This window comes from Eucalyptus grandis, chromosome 10 (assembly GCF_016545825.1).
Source record: "Eucalyptus grandis isolate ANBG69807.140 chromosome 10, ASM1654582v1, whole genome shotgun sequence".
Lineage (NCBI taxonomy): Eukaryota > Viridiplantae > Streptophyta > Magnoliopsida > Myrtales > Myrtaceae > Eucalyptus > Eucalyptus grandis.
Genome location: NC_052621.1, coordinates 26,323,892 through 26,348,857, shown reverse-complemented (window position 1 = coordinate 26,348,857; position 24,966 = coordinate 26,323,892). Strand labels below are relative to the sequence as shown.

The following is a 24,966-nucleotide window of genomic DNA, read 5'->3' as shown; positions in this document are numbered from 1 at the left end:
AGAGGCGACCAACCGGAGTGTCGCGTCACGACTAGAGATGATGGGATTGACGGCACCGAAGAGAGGCGGAGGCGATGGGACTGACACAACCGCTCGAGAGAGGCGACCCAACCGAGTACGAGACCACCGACGATAGGACCGGCGGCGACGAGATCGGAGAGAGGCGACCTGACGAAGGGAGAGGTGAAAATGGAAGATCGCGAAAGTGAAATTAGAACCAACTCAAGCTCTTATTAAACAAGTGCCTCCATTTTTATTTTTATTTTCAGTTTTTAAACAAAAGAATAAATTTTCGGCTTGGAAGGTTACCATGCGCAGCCATGGCAACTCGGCCGGGGCGGGCCAGGCTAGACTTAGTTCTCGACCGAAACGGAAACTCAGGTCGGGCTGTGCAGGGCCGAGATTCCTGCTGGATTCGGGTTGCCGCCCGATCCGACTGTCGTTCTCCTTCTTTTCGTCTTCCATACCCGAATCTGGTTCTGAGCAGCTGCTGTTAGAGAGAGAAACTCGACAAAAGTAGAGAGAGAGGATGGGGGCGAGGACCAATTTCTACAAGAATCCTTCGTTCGCTTACAAAGGAGACTTCAATCTCTCCTCCGCTCTTCGAAACCTCAAAGGTAACTTCCTCCCTCCTCTTTCGCCGCTCGGCTGTAAAATGCGAGCCGATCACATCGCCGGAATTCGTTTTCCGGTTTTCTCATTGATTCGCTGCATGTGTTGAACCGGTAGCTTACAACAGCATGACTGGAAGCGCCTCCTTGAATGATGGAGAACCTTCGAACAACGAGAATGCCGAGCGCCGCCGCCGCCGGGACTCTGGAGCGCCACGTGGCCGGAGCAGCGTCGCCGTGGAGGACAATCGGCCGATGTCACTCGAGGAAAACGTCCAAAAGAGGAGGCAATTGTGGATTTTTCTTTCCCGATGCTTATGAAGACGCCAGCTTTGTAGTATCTCTGTTCTTACCGTGTCGAATTTATTGAGCAGGAGAGAAACGAGCGCGGGTCAGGTTTATCAGGAATTGACTCCTGATGTTCTGGTAATTTTTCTCCCCTTCCAGTTTGGCGATTGAGATTGTTTTTCTTGATTACTGATTAGTTGGGTTGCTTTCCCTTTTGTAGGGGGCTTCGAGTTCGGGTTTGAACTTAGTTGACTACGCAAGTAAGTCCTGTTTGGGATTTGTGGTTAATAGGGATAAAAATGTCGCCAAAGCATTTAGATGTCATTGCTCGTGCAATTTAGATGTTAATCTTGTATTGTTGCCATTCTTGCTGGCGATGGAAGCACTTCTGAAAGGGATGAAGAGAAGGAGACTGAAATTTGTGGTTTGTCTTAAAATATGTTCTTCTTCTTCTAGACTCTGGTGACTTGCCAAGAAAATGGAATTTGGCACATGAATCTAAAGTTTCTCAGCGGGTTTTCTTGCTTTTGGCCGATTGAGATAACCTGAGACCTGTTTACTGTTAGGGCCGTTGCATAATTGATTTGGTGATTTCATTAGCTATGTCATCTACAGGTTCAGGAAATATGCAATAAACTTTTGACTTGCTATCTTTTCCAAACGTTTACCTAATGTGCATCTTGTAGGTAATATTGTTGAAGGCGACCAAACCAATGGAAAAGTAATCTAGGTAAGATTAGAAGTGAGCAAAGATTTCCCTGCCTGGAGAACCAGTTTGCCTGGTGTGTGGCAAATATGGAGAATATTTTTGCGATGAGGTGAAATTTTGTAAATTGGAGTTCTGAGCACTTTCTTATCATTGACATCTGGCTAGATGACATTTAGATGATGTTTGTTTGTGTTGATAGACTGATGATGATATCTGCAGCTTGGAGTGCAAAGCGGTGCTTTTACGAACTCTTAAATTTAAAGAGGTCATTCTGCTGTTGCCTTTTTGATATATGATGTTCAAGAAGGGGTATATGGTTCCACGTTTTGACATTGTGATTTTTGAAATGTTGGATTCCAGGATCCCTTGAGCAACCAAAGTCCGGTCACGGCTTCAGCTGAGTTTGTTTCTGGATTATCTGTGCCTGAAGAAGAAAATGATGCTTGGGATTATGTTTGGCACTGGTGGTCCAATAGGAAATCCAGTCTCTCCACTTATCTATGGTAAGGTTTGCTAGACCTACTTGTCATTGTTCTTCTCAGTCTGTTTAAATGGGTTAATCCTGGATATAGAAGAAAGCATTTTAAATTTTCCATGCTATGAGAATGGATGAATCTTGTTTAACTCATTATTTTTTCTACTACTTATTTTCTTTTTGGACCTGCGTACTCCCTGTGGTTTTCAACATGCAGAAAGAGAAAAGGTTCTGTGGATCTTTTTCATCACATGGCCACGTTATATTCCTATTTGTGCTATGTTGCTCACAAAATCTTTGTTAATTGTAGTACTACCCGTCAGAGGCCTGGGCACCTTGCTGAAGATTGCTTGGTGAGTGCCCTATAAACTTCCCTTCCTTGGTGTGATGATCTGTTTTTCAACTTCTTTACTCCTTGTTTCCACTGGCATGACATGAAAAAGTCCTTGTCATGCAGGTTGCAGCTGGACAAAACAAATCAACTTCCATACCCAAAGATCTTCTGGGACTTTATAGAAGGTTTCAAGAATTCTGAATCTGTCTCATCTTGTTCCCCTGTTATTATAGTTCTTCAGCTATTCACACCCTTGGTGTATATTAAGGGTCGCACAAATTTGTTTCTAAAATTTTATGTCAACTGCTGTGGAAACACTCAATTCCTCTCTTCTTTTTCTATTGCTTTATGCTCATCCACGCATCGTTCGGCGACTCGCCTTGATTGTAATAGAGTAATATGTGATGGGTAAGTGCCTGTTATTGGTTAAATTACTCTAGCATCATGGGTTGCCTTTGCTGCTTGAGGCATCAGTTTGCTTGTTCAGCAACTATTTGAGTGGCATTAGGGGACGAGTTTCTGGCTGGTACAATATTTATTTCTTTTGTGGGGGTATGTTCTGTCTTCTTCAAGTCACATTTCTTTTAATGTTTTTGCTGTTGATATTACTTTAAACTGGTGTTTTAGGGGTTGGGGAGCCTTTAATTCCATTTTCACTTATTATTACTCTGCTTTGGGACATTTGACGAGGATCTGGTTGGTACTGAACCTATGGGCAGTATTAGCGACTTCCATTGATTTCTATAAGGGGAAGTTTGTAGGTTGGGTAGCATATGGCAGGATAAGGATGCTTATGGGGAGAATGGTCATGTTATGTTAGTACACTTCATTTTAAATCAAATATTGTTGACAGTGGTGACTGAAGTAATAGAATTCACAGTAATTTAGGAGATTGATTCATTCTGAAGCCCCATAGAGTGTATTGACATACATTTTTTAAGTATTTTATGCCCTCACATGGAGGATTTCTCAGTGCAGGTCATTTGGATGAGTACATTAGAATGAATTCCTCTCACTGACGTTATTATTCTCACAAGCTCAAGCGTTTGGTTAGGATTTACTTGCTCCTTCGTCTAGTCTAGTTGCGACGATATCTATATCAGTTAGTTTATTGATGACATGTTAAATTTGTATTTGTAAGTTAGCCATTTGGAAGATATTTTAGATTCTCTCGAAAGAGTGACTCCCATGTTATAAATAAACCAATGATGTAAATGATGTGCCTGCTTCATTGAACAAGTAGTTTGAGATAAGTCACTTCAGATTGTAATCCTTCACACTGCACAAAATGATTAAAAAAATGTGCTGCTTCATTAAACAAGTAGTCCTGACATAGGTCGCCTTGAGATCCTATTTCTTTGCATTGCACAAATCCAGTCTTTCAGATTACTTCCTTTCTTTTTTGCAGGTGAAATGCAGTAAAGCAACATGCAAAATGACAGACATATCTGATATTTTGGGTTGCCATTACTGTTTTCACAAATTCTATGAAATGTGTACCGCAAGTTGGTACGTGGCCTTAATTTTTTTTTCTGCATTGTATAATTACTTTAATTTATTTGAATTGCTGGCGTTATTCTACGGATGGGTCAGCCACGTTGGGGTTGATTGGGGGTTTAGACAGTAACAGGTGATAATTTCCCACTAGGGTATTCAATATTACGCAAGAAGTTCTTCATTAGCCAGGTCCATTTATTGTGCCTTCTGATGAAAGATAATAAATTTCCAATTAATGCCTGTCCAATCCAGGAAAGGAGCAGGACTTGCAATTATAAGAAGGTCTATTAGCTGCGAAGATCATTTTTCATGGTGAGACCACTCGTACTCGATATTTCTTCCTGGAAATTTTATGTTAAAGCTGATTTGATTAATTTAGGACCTGTCGACAAAACCAGGCATGAGAATGAATTTTCTGAATGCCGGTGCAGAAGATAGTGCGTATATTGTGAGTAGGCATCCTCAAAGGAGCAAGCATGTTCAGATCAGCGAATTCATTTTCTTATCCTTGGCGGGGGAGAAACCAGGCATCGGTCCCTGTACAGCTATTTATGGTGAGAAAGAGAGAGCTGCCAGTGCGACTTTCAGGATCCTGGGTTTTCAAGTCCAGAAGCAGCGTCGTCGATGGAAGAATGTGATCTGACTAGTTGGTCAGCTAGAATCGCAATCTCCGACTTGTATAGTTGTTCTTCGCCGCCTATTGGTTTGTAGGATGCTAGCTATGGAGTGTAGGGACTTCATGTTTCCCAGTTGATTAAACCATTCTTCTTCCTCTGGACGTCGTTATAGTGTGCAACACCTAAAAGGAAAGAAAAAAGAAAAGGTTGCTCTGAATGACATGGCTCATGCTATACTGATTACGTCTATCACTGAATTCAACTTTGATAAGTTGTTCTTGGCAATTCTTTGTAACCTTATGGTTTAGCTGAGTCAAATTTTTGTTTGTCCACGATTATTCTCAGTGGCATGATGGCATTTTTTTTAAAGATTTTATTCTTGAATAGTGGCAATCCATCATATGCTGACTCTGTATAATTTAAGCGGTCGAAGCACAAACTAGAAGTAGTATTGGCGGAGAAGGGCTATTGCTTTCTGCCATGGCAAGATCACTATTTACATTTATTTCCTAAGTGCAGTGATCACGTGATATATCGACCTCGTTTTAGGGATTAGACATGAACATAGTTTCAGTGCAAAATGAGGAATGAAAATTTGTCTAGTTCCACATTTCAAGATATGCCAAGTAAGTTTATATATTCCAAAAATTGGGAAACTTATTTTGACAGGCACCTTGGAACCTAGTTTAGACAAGTACCTTGGAACCTAAATCTGGTTTTTATATTTTTCTTGATTTACATCTTTAAGTAATCATGTGGTATTTCATAGCGTATAATGATAAATGTATAATTTGAAACAACTAGTTTAAGCTTCCATTATTGATTGAGACTTTTATTAAGTTAATGTTTCATATTCTTCATGTGTTTAGAGGTAAGTTGTAATCAATGGATTATAATAGCAAGTAGTAATTATTAAAAGTGATGATCTAAGTAGAACCGACACGCGGCACGCGATATATGACACGCAACACACCATTTCTCAAAAAATAGAGAATTTCGACATGTTGGGACACGTTGTACATTAGATGTATATTTTTATGATATTTCAATTAAATTAATTTGATTTAAATTCATAAATAAATAAAAAGTCTAGAATGAATTTAAACTAAAAATATTAATCTATCATTTATTAATATTATTTTTGGTTTCAATTTAATAAATTCAACCGCTAAGGTTTGCCCCGTAGCCACCCTTTCAACATAGAAGGGGAGGTAGGGAGTTCAAATCCCCACATTCTCAGGGGGATTGGGATAGTGATGATTTAGTTTTAAGTGGGGTTTCAACTCCCACGCTCTACTAGGGGTGAGCAGTTCCTGTGGTTTCGGTTCGGTTCCGTCTAACTGGAACCTACCCTCGAGTACGGAGTTCCTCATTTTTTGGAACCCTAACCTTACCTCCTGTCAACCAAGAACCCTGGAACCTACCCCCACACAGGTTCCGTGTCGGTTCCAAGTTCCAACAAGTTCTTTTTTTGTTTTTTTTCTTCATTTTCAGATTTGAACGAAGGATAGCTCAACAGGACAAGTTTATACACACATTTAACAATGTTCCATACTTTAAATTGAATATCCTTTTACACATTTACACATGAAAACTATTTCTTGAATATGTTGTTTGTCGTGTTAGTTCCATACACGCGCTTAATAGACGTGATGCATCTGCGTAGGACAAAATTCTGGTTTACATAATTGGCGCATCTAGGAAAGAAGAAACACAAAAGCACAACTAGCTACCAGCGGGATGGTCAAAAGTTCTCATAAGCAACTGAATATGTTCTGAATATGTTCTCCAAGCATGACAGGCTTGAGGTAAAAAGATCATTTGAGAACAAGCAATGATAGCGTAGGTAGCAACAATTGAATGCAGAAGAAGAATCAGGTAAATATATCAGCATGATATAGAATTTTTGAACTTGGCACACAACTTGTGTAGATAAAGCTCACCAAAGTCAAGAGCCCTTGCACGCACACATGCTTTTGTGACTTCTCAACAAAGGTCGAAAATTTGACAATCCCTGCGATGAAAGAAAAGACAGTTGAATTTATCAACTACTCAAAAATTAAAACTTCACTTCTCAAATGGGGCAAGAAGTCAACTGACAAATCTGGGTAGGTTCTGCAAGATATTAAAGAGAAGCTTAATATCCTCTCTGTTCTTGCAATTTTCAATCATCGACCACGCCCATGCGTTTGGAGCCATTGTTCTTTTCGTGTTAACAGACTCAAGAATTTTTGTCATACAACTCCTTCACGGTCTCTGCATAATATGACAAGAACCAAATATCAGAGAAAGAACTACACAATATGTCAAGACACAAATTAGATGGGAAAAAGGAAAAAACCTGTGGGTTCCTCCTTTTCGGCACTTGCTTCGGAAGAATACTGTAAACTCGAAATTATCAAATAAGAGGCTGCAGGCAATCTATTACCATCAGCCGGCCCTGTGAATTCCAACGACAATCACATCAAAACCTTTCACTGCCAAGAGAAATGCAGCTCCGTTTTGTATCAACAAACTAATTCAACTTGGAACCGACATTTAAGAACATGAAGCAACTCGACTCGAAGAAACAATTCGACGTGATTAATCCTATTACAGAATCACGTCTCCAACATCAAATCCACAAAAGCAAACACGATGAACACAATAAAAATACGAAATCTCAATTAAACAAGCACAATCCTGATAGCATAATCATCCCTCCGCTTCAACTTGACTAAACCAGGTGCACATCCCTCGAATGAGTTACTCAGAATTCTTCATCAATCATCCCCCCCAACCCACATATCCAGACATCAAACTCAACCTAAGAAAAGCCCCCGCTAACAAAGAACCATCGCTTCGGCATCTATACATTCCACGTCGAGATCCCTCGGTTTCGCAGGTAGCGCGCTTCTCGTCCGCTAACAAAGAACCATCGCTCAGCGAGTGGCGTCGAGGGCAGCTGGGGCTTCGGTGGAGGCTCGGCGAGGGGCGTCGGGGGTGATTGGGTGAGCGGCGTCGAGGGCAGCTGGGCAAGCGGCTTCGGGGACGACTGGGCGAGCGCCTTTGGGGACGACCGGAGTCCAGCGGCGGGACGACCAGCGTCTGGCTGCGGCTGAGCAGCGAGACGAGCGAGGGGTGACGGTGTCGAGGGAGGCAAGGGCGAGGTGAGCGCAGGGCGACTGGCGTCCAGCGGTGTCGAGGGTTAGCGGCGTCCGGCGGTGGCGTCTGACGACGGCGTCGAGGGCGAGCAACGTCCGGCGGCGTCGAGGAGGGCGAGCAGCGTCGGCGATGTACGAGGCAGAGAACGGGAGAGAAGTGAAGTAGGGTAATTGATTTGGGGCTTAAAATCCGGTTCCGGTTCCGCGATCGGTTCCGGTTCTGCTTTGGAACCGAACCGAAACTGGATCGCCGGTTCCCGGACAAATGGAACCGGAACCGAACCGTCCTTTAAGAACCGGAACCCGAAACGGAACCTCCGGTTCAGTTCTCCGGTTCCCCGCTTCTACCCGGAACCGTGCTCACCCCTACGCTCTACAGAAGGTTAGGCAAAAGTCTAAGAATGAGAGTTAAAAGTAAGAATAGAGTAAGATTGACAAAAAAAAATTAACAAATTCAACTCTATTCCAATAATTTATAAAATTTGAAGAATGAAAATAGCAATTCACATACTTTGGATTCGCCTCTCGCATATCGGAAAGAAAGAGAAAAACTCGGGTGTGAATTTCAAATCATGGGAAGTAAGAATCAAAAGAGAAAAGAAAATTAACTTTTTTTTTTTCCCTAATATTTTTTATTTTTTTTTCATATATATATATATATATATTATTTCTCATTTATTGAAAGTTTTTAAAATTGATCTTGTGTATCGAAATTAGAAACTCGCATGTTGAAATTTTGACTTGAGTATCAAAGAGTGTCGAAAAAGTTGACCAACTGTAGAATTTTTTGATACATGTTACCGAGCATCGAAGAGTGTCTAAGGGTGTCCGAGAGTATCGAACACGTGTCGAAGTGTCCGCACAATACGAAAACTTTAAGAGAGTGTCGATGCTTTCTAGGTGATGATTCACTACAATCATTTAATTAATAATACGGGTGAAAATTAAGTAGACCTCAAAATCTATAACAGAGTAAATTCCAAGTTTCAAGATATACAAGTTTAACCCGTTCCAATTGATAGGTTTTGGTTTTTAGGTGGAGCTTATTTTGGAACTTGGAACCAGGGCTTGAAACCACTCATTCTTATGAGAGATATCATGTAATTAATGTTGGTTAAAAAGTGTGTCCAAATCTAGCAAAAGAAAATCAATTTCACCTTTTTCATGGGATGCCTAATTTGTGCCCAAATCTACCAGGCTTATCGGAGCATGAGACGAGTTGCCAAGTTTGATGAGGGTTGACCATCCTCATCCATGTTGGCGCTACTCTCTTTTCCCTACTCTCTCTCTCACGCATGCAATTTCATTTTATTCTCTTTTTGTACATGGGTCAATGCATGTCATGCCATATTAATATATAAGTGCTGTCGATAAGATTTTGCTGCTTCATATAGCAAATTGAAAGAGTGGTCAACAAGCAACCATAGATGATTAACGAATTAATTTATACAAATCAAGTAAATTAAAAGAACTGAATTCATCAATAAATTAATTTAAGGAATTTTAATTGAGGAAAAAAATGGCCTAATTGCACCATACCCCACACTATTAAATTAAATACAATAACATTACAAGAATACAAATTTTGTTGTATTGTAACTACCGGCGTACATGGGTCGGCTCGTTCTTTCAAATTGCCATGTTGGCGTTCGAATAAAACCAGAATCGCTTCCTTTCTGTTCATCAGAGCGAACGAGAGCAAAGGACTCCGCCGTCGTCGAGAAAGGCTCGATCTCATCAACCTCGATTCATTCCCGGTGGAAGAAGCCCTCTTCTCCCCTCGGGCTGTTCGCATCTCAGCTCGCGCAAGGTAATCGCTTTGTCCATGTCTCAGCAGCTTGTCGTTTCAGTTGATTCTCTGCGCCTCTGTTGTCGGAATAACCGGCTGAATTGGCGTGTGTTTGACTCTTCTTGTCGACTGGGGATGTGGGTGGCCGAGGTTTTTTTTTTTTCCTCTCTTTCGAATCGTTAATACCTGTTAGTGTGGAACTTCGTCAGCCCAGGATTGATTTCTTCGGAAAGGAAGAGCATTTTGTTTCTGACTTTTGAAGTGACTAGCCCTGCGGCCTGTCCGTCTGATTATTCCTTTGCATCCTAATTCGGTGCCGATCGTTTGTTGAACTAGCACGGGTGGGTTGGCATGCGCGTGCGTTAGATTTCTATTGCTCGCAAGAATTGCCGGAGTTCGCTACTGGAATTAACCGATTGGGTCGCGCCACTCGGTTTTGTCATTTGTGTGCCCTCGCCAGGAGATGATTTTGTTTTCCCTGCGCTTAGCTGTGCTGTGGATGTGCCCAAAAGCAAGAATTTTTGCCCACTTTTCTTCATTTTTTGGGCCTTCGTCCGTTCGCACATTCCATTCGCTACCATTGAGAAAGCCTGGCATTGCTACGCTTTTAGGTTTTTGAACTATGCTTGTGCATTTATCAGCGAGATTTAAGTTCATTCTCGTTCATGGATGGCCGTGGCTCCAATGGAAGTTAACTTGTTAGAAGGCTGCTTATGTGATGCTTCTTAATTTTTGCCTGACCATAAGATTGTTTTTGGATGTGGCCTTTGAAATGCACTGAATTCTATCGTGCATGATAATCTCTAGGTAGCACAACGACATGGACGGTCATGGCGGTTTGAACATCCTTCCCCAGAAACGTTGGAATGTGTACAATTATGAGAACAGAGAGAAGGTCCAGAAAGATGAAGAGGCTGCCGTGAAAGAGGAGCAGCTGAAGCGAGAGCAAGCGAGGAAGCACAATGCTGAGTTTGTCTCGAGAAGCTTCGTGCTGCCCGTCGCTTCGCTTCTGCCAGTCAACCTGCTGAAGCTCCTGCTAGTCAGCGAGTGGAGCCAGCTGGGACGAACAAGAAGTCTGGCCATATCAATCTCTTTGAGGGAATTAAGATTTTCGACCCAGTTGAACTACCAAAAATGGGGCAGGAAATGAAAGGATGTATTCAAGAGGTAGAAGATGAAGAAAGAGGAGGTGCCGAAAGTGGTAACCGCAGAGGATGAGAAATATAGATTGGGATATGGGATTTGCTGGAAAAGGAGTTAAATTGCCATGGTATCTTGAGAAGCAGGGTGATCACGTTGATGGGGAGAAATTTGGGGATGAAGGGCCGTCGAGGGATGAGAAGGAGCTGGGAAAGAAAAGTGGGAAGAAGACATTGGAGGAGCTGAGGGAGGAACGGATGAAGAGAGAAAAGCAGGAGAAAGAAAGGACAAGGTCATTGATGCTAGAGAAGAGCCGAAGAGATGGAGATCTACTAAGGACAAGGTTTTCAAAGGAGGTGACGCTGCAAATTTTGGTCATTTAGGGCGCGCATGACAAAATTTCTGTTTCTCGATTTCTTTGTTTCTATGTTCCTCGGAACAAGTTTGGAATAAAACCGTTTGGAACGCACTGATTTCTCTTAAAACAGATTTCTATTTTAAAACAGAAAATCAAGAAATCGAAGCTGAAATTTTTAACTTCTCGCCCTAAAATAGATATCGAAACTGAAATTAAACCATATAAAAGAACATTGCACTTTCTTGCTAACTTAATTTACTCATAACCAAAACTTCACAAATTATTGCTAATTTTCTTTTTCTTATTTAACTCGTGTTTTTTTTTTTTTTTTTTTGCATTTGTTTTGCATTTTTTTATAACTTCCTCTTTAGGATGAAAGCGTAATCGAATGGGTCCCCAATTTTAAAAAATCGACCAAAGTTCTTAAATGCTTACTTAAAAACAATGGGGCTCTTTCCTCCTAGAAAAGGCACGTGCATGGCCAGTTGAAGAAAAAGTTTGTACATAATAGATAAATAAAAAACGTGCTTAGAAATTTAACCTTATTTTTTACGAATTCAAAATTCTTACAAAATCAAAATAATTAGATTGTGTAAATTAGATTGTTACATAATCTTGAATTTTAATTCAAGTCAAGAGATTCAAGAGAATCTCTCTCTTTGCTATGCAAAGGCCATTAAAGGTTCATTGAACAACAATAAAGAAATTAGAGGTGAGCAACTAGACTAATTCAATTCGAGAATCAAAATAAACCGACCTTCCCTCGATTGGTTCCTAACCATAAACATTATTTTAAGGTAGAATTCTCATATATTCCTTTACACCATTAATTTTATTTTGTTGATAATCTTGTATAATACTAGTTTTTGATAAAATGACAAGGCTGTATAGGCGCCATTGATGGCACACATATTCATGCTTCCGCGGTACTTATCTAAACCAACGCAGGATGAGCTTGCAAATGATACATTGACCGAGGAGGGAAACCAAATAAATACGCTTAGGAAAACAATTGCTAATAAAATGGCAAGGGAAAATAATATGCCGGAAATTCCATGAAATTGTATTTTCAACTTTTGTAATATATTAGTATTATTTCGACTATTATTTTGTATTTGAGGATTTTCTATGTTGTTTTAGTATTATTTCGATTATTATTTTGTATTTGAGGATTTCCTATGTTGTTGTTATCTAATTAAGTTATATTCCTAGAAATAGAAATTTTGTTTTGTTATCAAACGGATTTCTGTTTCAAATAGAAATTTTGAGTCGTTATCAAACGGGTTTCTTTGCTTAGAAACTTGTCCGGGAATAGAAATTAAGAAATTGATTCGGCTGCACAAAATCAATTTCTGTTTCGAAATTTTGTCACGCGCAGCCTTAGACTTTATCGTACTTATATGTAGACCTTGCCTTATGGCTGATTGGGAGGGCCTGGACCGTGCTATTGGTTTGGCAAGACTTGGATTCTAAAGTCCTGTTTTCGGAGATTTCTGCCCCCCTTGTGCAGTTCTCCAATCTACATTTGCCTTACATAATAGGTTCCCTCCCGTAGAGATATGAACGCTTCACTTCAGATTCTCTTCGAGAAAGAATGGACTGGTTCGCCTGTGCTTTTCAAATCTTGGAGACGATCAACGGATAATCACAGCTTGTAAATGTCTATTCCTTTTCATTTTGGCTTTCTTGGTCATTATTGCATTATGTTGGAATGATATCACTTTGATCCTTCTGCAAGTTACTCCAGTTCATAAACCACATAATTTCTCATATTGTTAGACTAAAATTCTAAAATGCTGGACAAAGTAATACTGCGAGCTTGACTTTCCACTCCGCAAGTCCTTGAGGGCATGAGAGATGAAGCGCGCGAAAAATCAAGTACGCCAAAAAGTATAACTAGATACTTAAGTTCCCAAAGAAGCAAACTTAAGGCTAAATTTTCCAAAGACAAGTTCATCAGCATGAATCATAACAGTTCATCCAACTTTCATTCTCACCGGAATTCTATCTTGGTACTTCTCCCTTATCCTGGCAGCCTCCGCCCGCCTCTTCTCTGGGTTTACAGGACAGTTTTTTTATTAATTAACACGTTCAAAATCGAAGCTTTAGCAATAAAATAACCACAAAAGCGAATTGCTACTCAAGGGAGAGTAAAACGCACCAAGATCATGCTCTTGCTTGAAGTAACTCTTAGCCATTCCACCTGCTACCATAGCCCCAAAAACATAAGCCAAAACTGATAAAATCGAGCATACCATATCAAAAAGGAGTAATGATAACAAAAACAGAGCCCTTCAATTTATCACCCCATCCCTCCACACCATATATCTAAAGAGTAGTTCAACATAGCACTACAGTCAAATTCAGGATGTGAAGCTAGTTTCCTAACCCGAAGGAAGAAGAACAAAATTGAAAAAAAAATTAAAATTAAAAAGCTCAAAACTTTATCTCCTTCTCACAACCCCGATCATAGAATTTACCGACGATCAGACATACAAAAAAAAAAAAAAAAAAAAAACACAGCAAAAGGGAAAAGCAACCCAGATTCTGCAAATTCAAGCATGAGCACCGTCGAAGACAAAGCACCAAGATGAACAGCGATCGATTCCCAAGACAAAGACTCAAACTTTACTACGTCTCAAACTTTACTACGTTCCAACCTCTTGAGTAATCGAATTGAAGCATGAGTTCGCAAGCAGATGAAGAATTGAGAGGCAAGCTGGAAGCTACTAATCGAGGATACGAGGCAGCCTTTTGGCTTTGTGTATTTCTAGTAATTTCCAACTACTCCATTATCAATGCCCATCTTTACTAATAACCATTTTTTTAATTAAGTGAAACTAATCACTACGATTTGCCATAGTGACCATCCTTCTAACATAAAAGGAGGAGGTGGAAATCGAATCTCCACCTTCTCAGAAGGTTGGAGTGGGGACGAATTAGTTTTAAGTGTGGTTTTCGATTCCCTGTCTTGCAAGGAGATAGGGTAAAAATTTGAAAGCGAGATAAGAAGTGATGATGATGACAACAAATGATACACCCCTCTTCGATAGTCAACCTTCTTTCTCTTCTAAAATGGTTCTGGCTCAATTTTCTGTCTTATTTCAAATTATTTTCCGTTTAAGGCCTAGATACGATTTTCAAAACAAGTTTTTTCCCTAATCAAATTAGATTGGTATCACGTTTTTTATGGCCTACCAAATTTAGCAAGATTTCACTCAAAGATATCTAACATATGATATGTTTTCTACATGTCGAATATCAACCAAAATTTATTCTATGAATTATTATGCCATGGAAAAATTAGAAAGACAACATTTGATCATCGAAAGGATGAATAAATGGGTATGAAAATATATCATAGCGCTGATTGAACTAAAAATTAATAAAACATTATAAATTTCGAGTTCTAACTAGCCTCATCGGTCTTGGCTTGGTACCTATGCATGCCGTGTAAAACACAATTTCACACAGGGAAACTGAGACTTTGACTAATGTTTGTGCCATTATGCACTCACTCAATCATTCGAGACATGTTTGTCATCCCTGTAATAGAAGGAGCTAGACCTAGCTCTAAGTTTGACAATGATGTAAGATCGACATGATTACTTAAAGTCTCTCCCGTTGCATAAAAAGACTATTAAACTTTGGATTTGCAGCCTTTCAAAAGATAAAACTACGAAATGCCGGGTCATGAATGAGAATATCCTTTTATTCTCAAAACCCTCTTGGAGACCGAGGCCCACCACTCTTCATTACTCTTTTTTTTTCATTACTTGGTTTGTGAGGAAATGATGTAGAACTACTCTGCAGTGGCCAAGATAAGTCTCATTTGGCTTTAAAAAAAGGATCAACTAAAGTAGTCATAATTGATAGTTGGGAACTGATTAGATGCCCATCGTCAACATGACTTGATATACTCTAATGGGGCTTCTTCAATAACATAGTCTTAAAGTTATGCTCTATTTTGATCTTCGGTCTCTTGATTTTCCTTAGCTGTTTAGAAGTTGCAGATTGAGTCCGATTGCCTGGAGATTAGCTAATAAATTGAGCTAGAGTTGAGATCTCTTTTTGTGTGTGGAAGAGAGATCTGTTTTGCACCATAGTTTAGCAACCTTCAGTTCTAGTGGCAAGCCAATAGGGACAAACATTTCACCAGATCAAGAGCCTGGATCATCAACAGATCATGAGACATACTTTGAAGCAAGTGCAAAGAGTGGCTTTTGTTGGCCCAAGATCTCGTCACGACCAAGAAATTCAAAACCTTTACAAAATATGAAGGATCTTCTCAAGAGACCGCCCTCGTGTTTTTCGCTATTTCATTAACTAGGTTAGCATGTAGGTTGGAAGATGAACGTTAATTTTTTATCCTGATTCTGATGCTATTGATAATGCTAATTCCTCCTCCTCTATTAGGGCACAAATCAGACCTACCAGTTTGACATTAATCACACTAATCGCAACTTCGTGCTCAAAGAGTCATCATATTCCTACCTCGGTAATGTTACTACTATACATCAGCAAGAGATATGCCTCGAGTACATTCGACAGCTCTTTTTGCAATGCTCGTCGTTACAACTGTTGGAGAAATCTTTCCAGAATATTTTGAAGCTGACAAAACGTTTCTATCAGTCTAGTCTGGATATCGATAGTTAAAGTCTCAAGACTTTGTAATCTCAAGACTCAAGACTCAAGACTCAAGATTATTCTCACCTGACGCCTTTCTAATCCAAAGGACGAAGGATATCCGAAATCGAAGTATATGGTTGAGGATTTGATCCTATCCTCTGGAAAAGATCCCTTGGTTGGATAATCATTTCGGATTCTTTGATTCTTATCTAAGATCAATTGAAGATCCAATGTTCGACGAAACATTCTTGGAATGTTCTATTCTTGGAAACCAAAATCCTGATTGTATGGGCGAACAGATTGATGGGCTATCATCGATTCCTTAAATAGCTCGGATGATCTTCTTAATTGATTCCGTCCAACGGGTAGATTGGAGGAATTCCTTTGGTAAGTGCCAACGGCTATGATGGCATAAAGGAGTATAAAAGGAAGACGTTCTAGTTGTTTTAAGTGAGTGATCGATAGAAAATTCCAGAGTCCGAAGAACCTTGATTGTTAGTCGATACATGCTTCGAGCGAAATTGTATACACAGAGAGTGTTTATACTTGGTGATACCTTGAGCGAGTGTAGTAGATCATCTACATCGAGAAATCAAGGAAGATCAACACCGTAACATCTCTTTGTTCATAGTGGAATCCAGCCAATCGGCTGTCAGCTGTGTAAGAGTGGACGTAGGCTTGAATCAAGCCGAACCACTATAAACCTCGTGTTTAATTCTCTCTTTCCCTTACTCGCCTTACGATTGATCTTTTTAATCCTTCATCTGTCTAAGTATTGTGCAATCTTCAAGAAAATTTTTATAAACCTATTCACCCCCTCTAGGTACTGCATCACTAGCATTATCAATTGGTATCGAGCTCGTGTTCTTACTTTATTTGAAGTGTTTTACTTGAGTAAAAGATCCATGGCTAGTATGCTAGCACCGTGGCTGTTGGAAGGGCAAAGCAATACTGCACCACCCTACTTTGATGGAAAGGATTACAACATCTGGAAAACAAGATGAAAGCTTTTCTACGATCAAAGGATCCTCCGGAATGGGATGTGGTGGAAAGAGGAATTACTCCTACCGCTGCATCAAATCCGAAAGAGGGAAAGAAACTGTAGATACCAGCGGAATGTCTCAAGAAGAGATAAACAAGAGACAAGCACTCGATGCAAAAGCAATTTACTCTTTATATTGTGCTTTATCACCAACTAAATATAACAGAATATCTTCTTGTGAAACAGCAAAAGAAGTCTGGGATAGATTACATATCACTTATGAAGGGACAGACCGAGTGAAGGAGACCAGAATTAACATTCTTCTTGGTCAATATGAAGCCTTCAAAATGAAACAAGGAGAATCTATAACCGACATGTTTAGCCGTTTTACGTATATTGTCAATGGACTTGAGAATCGGGGACAGAAAATTTCTGATCCCATGAAGGTGAACAAGCTACAAGGTGGACTCTCCAAGGATTGGAATCATATAAAGACTTCAATTAGAGAGACGCAAAGAATTATGCCATTATCTCAGTAGACAGTGATTGGAACTCTTCAGTCTTATGAAGTGGAACGAATTAATGAAGACGAAGATCCAAGAGGTAAGAAATCCATTGCATTAAAATCTAACGATGATTCTGATGATACAGACTCTGAAGAAGATCTGGACGATGAGGAGCTTGCACTTATGATTAGAAGGTTCGAAAGCTGAATAGAAAAGGAAGAAGGTTCAACTCGAGGAAACAAAGTCTTCGAAACAGCAAACCAAGTTTGTTGATAATGAGGAACCAAACAAAGATGTAGTTTGCTTCAATGTAAGAAAAAGGGACACATCGACCAAATTGTCCTCTCCCGAAGAAGAAAAGAGGAAAAGCTGAAAAGTCTCGAAAAGCTCTCAAAGCTGAAACTTGGAGCGATACAGAGTGTGAAGAAAGTGATGAGGAATATGCCAACCTCGTGTCTAATGGCACAATCGTACTCGATTTTGGATCGACTGTACAGTGAATTTGAGGTAAGTGATTATAAAATCCCTGTCAAAGTCTCTAAATACATTGATGAATTATGTCTTAGTCTTAAGACTTCTAAAAAGGATTTCCGAACTTAAAAAGGAAAACTCAGTGTTAAAACAAAAGGAAAATATTTTAAAAGAAAAAGTGAAAAGTTTAGACTTGAATGTTTCTACTCTTAAGGAGAATGAAGATAAACTTTCAAAAGAAAATGTTTTCTTAAAAACCGACTTATCAAATATTTCAAAGAAATTTTCAATAGGGTCTGAAAACTTGAAAAGTTCTTTCAGTCCAAAGACCTTACTTTAATAAGTCCGGTTTGGGTATGACAAAGAGAAACAATTCCTTTGATTGATTTTCCAAAAGTAAAAGAAAGAATTAAGAAAAGACCGTCAAAAGAGGCCTACAAAAATCATTTCAAGAAAGTCTTTGTAAAGTCTGTAGATCGAAGTGCTTTAAGGTGTTCAAAGTGTAACAATCGGATCATTTTGAAAAAGAGTGTCCTATGGTTTGGAAGCTCATTAGAAAGTATGGCCTAGTAATGCTTATTCTACTAACGCCAAAGGACCCAAGAAAATTTGGGTACCAAAGAAAGCTTGAGACTCTTTTTGAATGCAGGTCTCTCAAAAAGAAAGTTAAGTGGTATCTTGACAGCGGATGTTCAAGACACATGACAGAGACTCAAATTGCTTCATAAAGCTTGTTCAAGTGAATGGTGGAAAAGTTTCATTTGGAGGAAACAAAGAAAGGAAGCATTGTGGGATTTGGAACCGTAAAATTGGAAATCTCACAATAAGCAATGTCTCTCTAGTGGAAGGACTCAACTACAATCTTCTAAGTATTAGCCAATTGTGTGATACTGGTTTCAAGATCTCCTTTCAAGAAGGCACATGTTCTCGAATTAGCAAAGACTCAACTCGCCTTTCATGGGTCGAAGGCATGGAAATATCTACCTCCTTGATGTAAAACCAAATGAAGCACAATGCCTAATCTCAATTCAAGATGAAGCAGTCTTATGGCACGAAAGCTTGGCCATGTCAACATGAAACAATTAGCCAAAATCTCATCAAAGAAGCTTGTTCGAGGTCTACCTAAATTGCCATACCAAAAGTCCGATTCATGCACTCCATGCATTCTCGGGAAAGGTAAGAAATTCATTTAAGCAAATAAACCATGTTTCTACTAATCATGTACTACGCTGCTTCATATGGATCTCTTCGGACCAACCAGAACCCAAAGCATTGGAGGTAAGAAATATTGCCTAGTAATTGTGGATGATTACTCCCGCTTTACTTGGGTATATTTCATTGCAAGTAAGTCGAAACCTTTTCGTATTTTGAAAAATTTGCTAAAAATGTTCAAAATGAAAAAGGATGTGCAATCTCAAGCATAAGAACAGATCATGGAAGTGAATTTGAAAACCAAGATTTTACGAAATTTTGTGATAAATCTGGTTTTAATCATATGTTTTCCTCTCCATATACTCCAGAGCAAAATGGAGTTGTGGAAAGAAAGAATAGATCTCTTCAAGAAATGGCTAGAACACTTTTAATTGAAAGCAAAATTTCTTCACGATTTTGGGCTGAAGTCTGTTTCAACAAAGATGCTATATTATAAATAGAGTCTTTTTTAAGACCTATTTTAGAGAAAACCCCTATGAATTGTTCAAAGGTAAAAAGCCCGTTGTTTCATACTTTCACGTGTTTGGTTGCAAATGCTTTATTTTGAAAATGCAAATGATCGAGTTGGTAAGTTTGAAGAAAGATCGATGAAGGCATCTTCCTTGGATATTCTACATCAAGCAAAGCCTACAGAGTCTATAACAAGAAAAGCCAGTCGCTGGAGGAATCAACGAATGTTAAATTCCAAGACTCAATGCAAGATGAATCCAGCCGATTCAGCATGAAGAATTCGAACCTACCTGCACTCCTCCATCGCTTACAACTCAAGAAGCATCTCGGTTCGAAGTCCAACATCAAGAATCTCATGAAGATTCAAATAAAGAAAGAGATCATCAACCGGGCAGATCAACCAAGAATCGGAAGCATAAATCCGGTCATCCTAAAGATCTCATTATTGGTGAAATCAATGAAGGAATCCGCACTGATCAAAAAGGCGTGAAGAATCTAGTGTTGTGGCTCTTATTTCTGAAATCGAACCAAAAGCATAGAAGAAGCTTTATCTCGATGAAAGTTGGATCGAGGCTATGCAAGAAGAACTCACAATTCAACATCAATGATGTCCGGGAATTGACATCTAAACCAAAAGGTAAAACTGTTATTGGAACCAAATGGGTATTCAGAACAAGATGAATGAAGAAGGAAAAGTCGTACGAAACAAAGCAAGACTCGTGGCCAAAGGATATACGCAAGAAGAAGGAATAGACTATGATGAGACTTACGCTCCAAAGAAGGTTAGAAGCTATTCGTCTATTACTTGCGTTTGCTTGTTATAAAAATTTCAGGTTATTCCAAATGGACGTCAAAAGTGCATTCCTAAATGGATTCATCCATGAGGAAGTTTATGTGGAACAACCACCTGGGTTTGAAGACCCAAAGAAGCGACTCGCTTTCACTGAAAAGGCCTTGTATGGTTTAAAGCAAGCACCTCGAGCTTGGTACGACGTACTAAGTAAGTTCTTATTACATAATGGTTTTGTCAAAGGTAAAGTAGATACTACATTGTTTATCAAAAAGGAAAGCAAAAGCTTTTACTTGTTCAAATATATGTGGACGATATTATTTTTGGATCATCTAATGAAAGTCTATGCAAGAAATTTTCTAAGTCTATGCAGGATGAGTTTGAAATGAGTATGATGGGAGAGTTAACATTCTTTCTTGGACTCCAAGTAAAACAAATGAAGGAAGGAACTTTTATTCATCAGGAAAAATATGCGAATGATCTTGTCAAAAGGTTTGGATTGGAAAAGTGCAAAAAGACCGACATACCAATGTCATGTTCTCGAAGATAGACAATGATGAAGAAGGAAGAAAGTAGATCAAAAGCTTTACAGAGCATGATCGGCTCACTTCTTTATCTTACGTTTCTAGACCCGATATTTTGTTGAGTGTTTGCATTTGTGCTAGGTTTTAATCGTATCCCAGAGAATCCCATCTCAAAGTGCTGTAAAATGTGTTATCAAATACGTTGCCTCATCTTCAAGCATCGGTCTGTATCCCAAGAAGGGAGACTTTAATTTTCTAGGATACTCGATGCAGATCTGGCCGGTTGCAGAGTCGATAGAAAAAGCACCTCTGGAACTTGTCAACTACTTGGAAACAAAACGGTGTCTTGGTTTTCGAGGAAGCAAAGCACTGTAGCTCTTTCTACAACAGAAGCAGAGTATGTAGCTCTTGGAAGCTGCTGTTCACAAATTCTATGGATAAAACAATAGCTACAAGACTTTGGGATTGAAGACTCATGTACAGAAATCAGATGTGACAACACCAGTGCGATCAATCTCACCAAAAATCCAATCCTTCATTCAAGAGCAAAGCATATTGAGATTCGACATCACTTCATTAGAGATCATATTCAAAATGGAGAAATCTCGATTAAATTTGTTGATTCAAAGAGTCAACTAGCGGATATATTCACAAAGCCTTTGGAGAAAATCAATTCGACTTTATCCGTTCAAGACTCAACATTTTGAAGCTTGAAGAAGTTAAAGTCTAGAGACTCACCAACTCTAAGACTCTAATCTTCGACTTTAAATCCTCACTCGCACATTCGTAGCTATAGACTCGTAAGTTGTATTTCATCTAAGAGGTACGAATTTTCATTTGGTTATTTTAACTCGAAAAGGTACGATCTTTCGTTCAGCTTATTCTATAATCCGCATGAAATTTGAATTTTTTTTTTTTTTTTTTGGAATAATTTTGGCAGTTATTGATTTTGAAAAGAAGTAATCGTTCATTTTCCTTGCACCGATTGAACTTCCCTTTCAAAACCGAGTTATATATATACAGTTTTTCTCTTTCCAATCTTCAAAACCCTAAAAGGCACTCTCCTCCCGATACTGTTTCTACTGCTTGTTCGTCGTCGAGAAAGTGGTCATTTTTCTTGGGAAAGCAAGTGAAGGAATCTTCCAATCGACAAAGAAAAATGTCTTCCTCGAGGAAATCATCAAGAATCGCAAAGCGGGGACCACAAAGAATGGAGAAGGGACCGACTCACTTCGATCTCATTGAGGAAGAAGACTTAGCAAGTCAGCGACAAAGTCCGATTCGCTCTCATCCACGTCATTCAACACCTCCTGCCCCACAAGGTGAAAGTCATTTTCTGGAAGAAGAGATAATCGAGGATGCCGACCCAGTAAGAGTCAAAAAACCCTCCTTTATGTATAAACTTTATCGTACGTTGAAAAGCACCGGTACTCCATTGCAATATATAGATGACTTCCTTAAGGACAAAAATTATGGAAATGAGTATCGTTTTCAAGAAAATGGAGGAATTGGGAATTGCCCCCGAAAGGAAAAGCAGAGGAAGCACTTGCAAACATTCCAAGTGATCCTCGTATGCCAGACAAAATTTAATTGAAGGGAACGATGATGACAGAATGTTCCTTGAATTTCAACCGAAAATGGGAGTGGCAGCAAAGGTGAAAGGAAATCGGATGGATTTGTTCAAATCCAAGGATCAAGAAAAAGTGTATTTCGGCTGTTGAAAAGAGGGGTGATAAACCCTAGAAGTGTCGATTTTGACTTCTTGGACGCCATCAACATAAATTTAAGAGAAAAGTTGAATTTATTTCAACTTGAGAATTTTTGCTCTGACTCTACGGACGGGTATGCTCATCTGACCGCTTTTATTTCTATTCAAATCTTAGCTTTCGGATGCGAATAGAATATCATTTAGTGTACGAGACCAAGTCTACTTGGTAGATGTGAATATGTTGGCTGATATAGTTGAGTTGAACGAGGACGCTATCTACCAATCAAAGTCTCACCTGCTCGCACTACTCGAACCGGTCAAAGATAGGGACGCAGAAGAAAGTTACCTATTCCAGATGAATGCCATCAACATCGTGCTTCATAAGATTGTGATCAACTGTCTTAGACCAAAGTCTACGTCAAAGACTTCGTGTCTCTTTTCGAAGCAAAGTTGATGTATGCGATCAACACAGGACGGAAGTTCTCTCTTCCGCACACTATTCTCTTCCATATGTACAGAACAATGTCGAAAGACAAAGGACAATTGCCTTATCCTGGTCTGGTGACCAAGATCTTCAGACACATGAATATTGAACCGCCTCAAACTCTTTGTGTTCAACCGTGTGATAAGATGGTGGTAGGCTTGAAGATGTTAATGAAGATGCGTCTGCAAGAACTTTCCAAGGAAATGGAGAAATTCAGAGTGAAATCTCATGTTCAAGTCCGCTTCAAAGAGAAAAGGAAAGGAGGCCATTGGAGCCCCATCGAAAAGAAGAAAAGATCTCTCATCCTAGAGGATGAAGATGAAGAGGATGAAGATCCTACTATCCAAGCACCGACAAGAACCAGACGTTCAGTCTCAACCGAGAGAATTTCAGAAGAACCAGAGAGAAGAAGAAGAGCAAGAGAGAGAAGGAGAAAGAAGCCGAAGAAGAGAAAGAAAAGTCTGCGTTGAATCTGGGAGAGAAGGGAAATCGAGAGCATGATCATCATTCTTCCCCTTGGATGTCCTAGACAGGGGGAGTTGGCGAGCATGAAAGGTCTACACCTCATACATCGCTCATAATGAAGGTCCAAGACAATCTCCGCGGACTAAGAATTTCAGGCTTCTCAATTGCTCTGAAGAAGGTGATACGCCGACACCAAATCTGCAAGACTATACATAAGCACCATCGTCTCCATCTGAAAAAGCTCATGCCAAGACACGGCATTTGACAATTCTGCAGATTTTCATCGCATCATGGATATTCTTCTGGAAATGCGTGGCCAAATATATGCTCTGAATGTGAAATTCAAGCCATGAAGAATGCTGGACAAGCATCTTCACAACTGGAGGACAAGATGAAAGACCTCGCCTCGCAAATTCAAGCCAATGCCAAAGGAGAAGAGGTAGCTCATCTAAGGCAGACTTCAAGACGCTAGAAGGCCTAGTCCAAATAATGGGAGAATTCCAGATCGTGCGCATTCCTGCGACATGACTCCTTTCTCACCCTCTTTAATGATGACAAAAGGGGGAGAACCAATTTGAACAAACAAACATTATTTTAAAACTTTGACTTTTGTGGTTATGTTTATGACTTGAGAACTTGAACTTGGGTGTGAGACTGAATTGGCTGTGGATTTTGATGCTTGACTGTTTGCATTTATATCAAGTATTGTTATATGGTATTACTCATGAAAGACTAACCTATTTGTTGTGGATGCGTAGTCCGGTTGTTTATTAATCTTTATGAGTTACCCATATTGCTTGAGAAATGTTTTTGCAGGTCAAAGTTGTTCAAATCTACAAAAGTTTTTGTCACCATCAAAAAGGGGAGATTGTTGGAGAAATCTTTCCGAATATTTTGGAAGAGTTCGACAAAACGTTTCTATCACTAGTCTGGATATCGATAGTTAAAGTCTCAAGACTTTGTAATCTCAAGACTCAAGACTCAAGACTCAAGACTCAAGACTCAAGATTATTCTCACCGACAAACTCTTTCTAATCCAAAGACGAAGGATATCCGAAACCAAGTATATGGTTGAGGATTTGATCCTATCCTCTGAAAAGATCCCTTGGTTGGATAATCATTTCGGATTCTTTGATTCTTATCTAAGATCAATTGAAGATCCAATGTTCGACGAAACATTCTTGGAATGTTCTATTCTTGGAAACCAAAAAATCCTAATTGTATGGGCGAACAGATTGATGGGCTATCATCGATTCCTTAAATAGCTCGGATGATCTTCTTAATTGATTCCGTCCAACGGTAGATTGGAGGAATTCCTTTGGTAAGTGCCAACGGCTATGATGGCATAAAGGAGTATAAAAGGAAGACGTTCTAGTTGTTTTAAGTGAGTGATCGATAGAAAATTCCAGTAGTCCGAAGAACCTTGATTGTTAGTCGATACGATTCGAATTAAATTGTATACACAGAGAGTGTTTATACTTGGTGATACCTGAGCAAGTGTAGTAGATCATCTACATCGAGAAATCAAGGAAGATCAACACCGTAACATCTCTTTGTTCATAGTGGAATCCAGCCAATCGGCTGTCAAAGCGGAAAAGTGGACGTAGGCTTGAATCTGCCGAACCACTATAAACCTCGTGTTTAATTCTCTCTTTCCCTTTACTCGCCTTACGATTGATCTTTTTAATCCTTCATCTGTCTAAGTATTGTGAAATCTTCAAGAAAATTTTTATAAACCTATTCACCCCCCTCTAGGTACTCGTACTAGCATTATCAACAACTAG

The 24,966-nt window shown here is 39.5% G+C and overlaps 1 protein-coding gene and 2 long non-coding RNA genes across 11 annotated transcripts; 2 read left to right on the top strand and 1 right to left on the bottom strand.

The window, feature by feature from the left end:
- The first annotated feature begins 491 nt into the window (after window positions 1-491).
- Window positions 492-4,902, top strand: LOC108959095. Of its 9 annotated transcripts, none has more exons than XR_005547094.1 (11): window positions 501-617; window positions 740-1,037; window positions 1,120-1,159; window positions 1,586-1,717; window positions 1,808-1,873; window positions 1,969-2,111; window positions 2,394-2,436; window positions 2,541-2,602; window positions 3,826-3,926; window positions 4,167-4,226; window positions 4,313-4,902. XR_005547094.1 is itself a non-coding variant. In XM_039303734.1 (7 exons), exons 1-6 carry the CDS (start codon window positions 530-532, stop codon window positions 1,627-1,629), a joined length of 444 nt encoding a protein of 147 aa, XP_039159668.1. In that variant the 5' UTR covers window positions 492-529; the 3' UTR covers window positions 1,630-1,717; window positions 1,808-1,944. The 9 variants fall into 9 exon arrangements, 2 of the variants coding, with proteins under 2 accessions (XP_039159668.1, XP_039159669.1); XR_005547093.1 differs by having other exon boundaries at window positions 2,541-3,466; XR_005547098.1 differs by adding an exon at window positions 2,301-2,311 and having other exon boundaries at window positions 2,541-3,926.
- Window positions 4,903-6,272: 1,370 nt separating this feature from the next.
- Window positions 6,273-7,811, bottom strand: LOC104429664. The gene is made up of 3 exons (XR_722434.3): window positions 6,873-7,811; window positions 6,632-6,787; window positions 6,273-6,545 (listed from the first exon to the last, which is right to left on the bottom strand). It is a non-coding gene; the product is annotated as an uncharacterized LOC104429664 (long non-coding RNA).
- A 1,547-nt stretch (window positions 7,812-9,358) lies between these two features.
- LOC104429666 lies at window positions 9,359-10,393 on the top strand. Its single transcript, XR_005546767.1, has 2 exons — window positions 9,359-9,484; window positions 10,271-10,393. It is a non-coding gene; the product is annotated as an uncharacterized LOC104429666 (long non-coding RNA).
- The last annotated feature ends 14,573 nt before the right edge of the window (window positions 10,394-24,966 follow it).